The sequence below is a fragment of the Buceros rhinoceros genome, unplaced genomic scaffold (assembly GCF_000710305.1).
Source record: "Buceros rhinoceros silvestris isolate BGI_N320 unplaced genomic scaffold, ASM71030v1 scaffold5211, whole genome shotgun sequence".
NCBI classification, from domain to species: domain Eukaryota; kingdom Metazoa; phylum Chordata; class Aves; order Bucerotiformes; family Bucerotidae; genus Buceros; species Buceros rhinoceros.
The window spans coordinates 14,097-16,751 of NW_010392373.1; the positions used below are offsets into that span (position 1 = coordinate 14,097).

Consider the following 2,655-nt stretch of genomic DNA (forward strand, 5'->3'; position numbering starts at 1 on the left):
ACAAAATCAGAACTGACCTGAAGTGTCCACACAACTTCACTCTTTTTCTTGCCTTTACCACAAAAGAAATAATGTCTGTTTCATTTTTGTTGCAATGTTTATGAGAATACAAGCAAGCAGCACTATCCCCATTTTCCAGATCAGAAAATGGACTGGGGGTGACATGCTATAGGTTACATAGGGAGGCAATTACATGGTCTCCAAGATCTCACGTTCAGCAAACTGGGACAGGTCCAGTCTGCAGTGGGGCAGTGTGATGCTCCTCGGTCAGATGAGAGCAGAGTGCACCAGAAATCTCCGGCAAGAAGCAGAACTGACCTCCTACCTAAAGTCTGAAGATGGGCCTCAGCTACTAAATGCTGTTCATGACCTGCCTTCGACTTCCCAAGGCCAAGGCCTTCTGGGTTGAACCTGACACTATTCTTTAGCCCATCTCAACCATTATTCTTGTAAATATCTGTATGAAAGAGTAGAAAAGGGAAAAGAAAGAGCTACAGGGGTAGCTAGGCATGGGCCCAGTTCTGCTGGCAGGTGTGTGGCAGTGAGAACGCTGGTGCAACAGGCTCAGGCCTCAGTGTATGAAGAGAAAACAGAGGTTTCCATTTCCACTTGATTCCCTTTTCCTACGTATTCCCTCACCCTGCATCCAGCATCCTGCCATTCCTGACTGTGGATTCTCCACAGCATTTAGAAATGCCATGCAAACAAACCTGTCCTTTCACACTGGTAACACCTTGGCTCACCCATTAGAGGCATAATGACTGTATGGACACGCGCAAATACATCCAACACTCTGACAAACGGCACCTGGGAGGCTGGCTGCAAAGTGCCCTCTCTAGAGAGAGCAGAGAAACGTCCTCACTGCTGCCACTTTTTGACCCTAACAGTGCTCCCCTTCTTTTCCCACCTTCCCCCTAAAGCGTGCCTCCTCCATACCACAAATGTGACTGGCACATGCAGGGCCTCAGGAGTGCAACTGATCCCAGACAACCAGCTGGAGGGTCAGTGGTTTCCCAGATCCCCGGGCAGCCCCGAAGAGCCACGCTGCACACTCCACCAGCCAGCGTGGGCAGAAGGTTATTCTCTCCAGGGCATTTGCGATCAATGTACCATGCACTAATCGATGCTTCCTCTATTGTTCGGCTGTGTGCCCGGATTGGCCGAACGGCTGTGGGAAACACCAGCACTCCCCAGACTCACATATCTGCTGGAGCTCCCCGATGTATAAATAGAGGCAGACAGTAGCTGCCAGAGCAGAGTTGTATGCTCAGCACAGCAGCCTGACGTGGGGGTCTGTGCCCAGGACCAAGACCAAGAATGGCTCCCAGTAACACTCTCATGATCCACGTGGAAGAGAAACTGCTGCCAAAAGAAAAGAATAAAGTGAGTAGAGCACCAGACAGGATTGGCAAGGTTGGCCTGTGCTCCATGCAGTGGGCTGCCTCTCCTAAATAAATGCTACACAGGAAAAGATGAGATAAGGAGGGAGACAGTGGTCTGGGGGAGGGCAAATAGGTTAAAGAGAGATAAAGGAGAATATAGAGATTTTTTAAAATGAAATTGAATTGAATTTAAAAATGAAATTGAGCATTGCAAAGCTCTCCTACCAAAAGGAAGCGTATTTGAACATGTGTGTATCAGGGCATCAGAAGGGGAAATTAGGTCAGAAAACTCTTAACAATCTGCTCCATCTCTCTTACAGCTGAGGAAGCCGGTGGTGGAGAAAATGCGCCGTGACCGGATTAACAGCAGCATCGAGCAGTTGAAACTGCTGCTGGAGAAGGAGTTTCAGAGACACCAGCCCAACTCCAAGCTGGAGAAAGCCGACATCCTGGAAGTGGCTGTCAGCTACCTGAAGCAGCAGAGCCAGCTGCAGGACCAAAGTGAGTGCAGAGCTTGTATCACACACCACTTAAATCCAATCCGACGGGCCACTGCCCTCCCACACAGCCCTGGCCCCTGAAGCACGCGGCTCATCCTCTCTTACGGCTGAGGAAGCCGGTGGTGGAGAAAATGCGCCGTGACCGGATTAACAGCAGCATCGAGCAGTTGAAACTGCTGCTGGAGAAGGAGTTTCAGAGACACCAGCCCAACTCCAAGCTGGAGAAAGCCGACATCCTGGAAGTGGCTGTCAGCTACCTGAAGCAGCAGAGCCAGCTGCAGGACCAAAGTGAGTGCAGAGCTTGTATCACACACCACTTAAATCCAATCCGACGGGCCACTGCCCTCCCACACAGCCCTGGCCCCTGAAGCACGCAGAGGCTACAACAGACCAGGGCCTGTCACATGAGCAAGGCTCATGGGCTCAGGCTCTTGAAAGAAACAATGCATGAATCTCCACTGTCCCACGTTCTGGTCATGATCTTAACCTTCTGCATTTGCCTCTCTCTCTTTTCCAGCATTCATTCACAAGCATCCAGAGCAGGACTTCACCAGCGGGTACCTGCGGTGCCTCAGGGAAGCCATGCATTTTCTGTCCTACTGTGAACCCAAGAAAGAAACTCAGATGCAGCTCATCAAGCATTTCTGCAAAGCTCAGAGGGGTGCAGATGTCACGTACTCTCCAGCTCTGCGCACTTCGCCTCTGTCACCCAGTCTGTTTGCCAGAAAGCAGCCTGTCCACAAGAGTGTGGCTGTGGCTCCTCCCACCTGGGG

General features: G+C 51.0%; 1 protein-coding gene across 1 annotated transcript in view; it reads left to right on the plus strand.

Moving 5' to 3' along the window:
• The first annotated feature begins 1,317 nt into the window (after nucleotides 1-1,317).
• Nucleotides 1,318-2,655, plus strand: part of LOC104500732 (transcription factor HES-5-like) — a 2,135-nt gene continuing 797 nt past the window's right edge. The window contains exons 1-3 of the mRNA XM_010144434.1: nucleotides 1,318-1,383; nucleotides 1,703-1,883; nucleotides 2,400-2,638. Of these exons, the coding sequence (XP_010142736.1) occupies nucleotides 1,318-1,383; nucleotides 1,703-1,883; nucleotides 2,400-2,638 (486 nt within the window). The remainder of the gene's footprint in view (nucleotides 1,384-1,702; nucleotides 1,884-2,399; nucleotides 2,639-2,655) is intronic.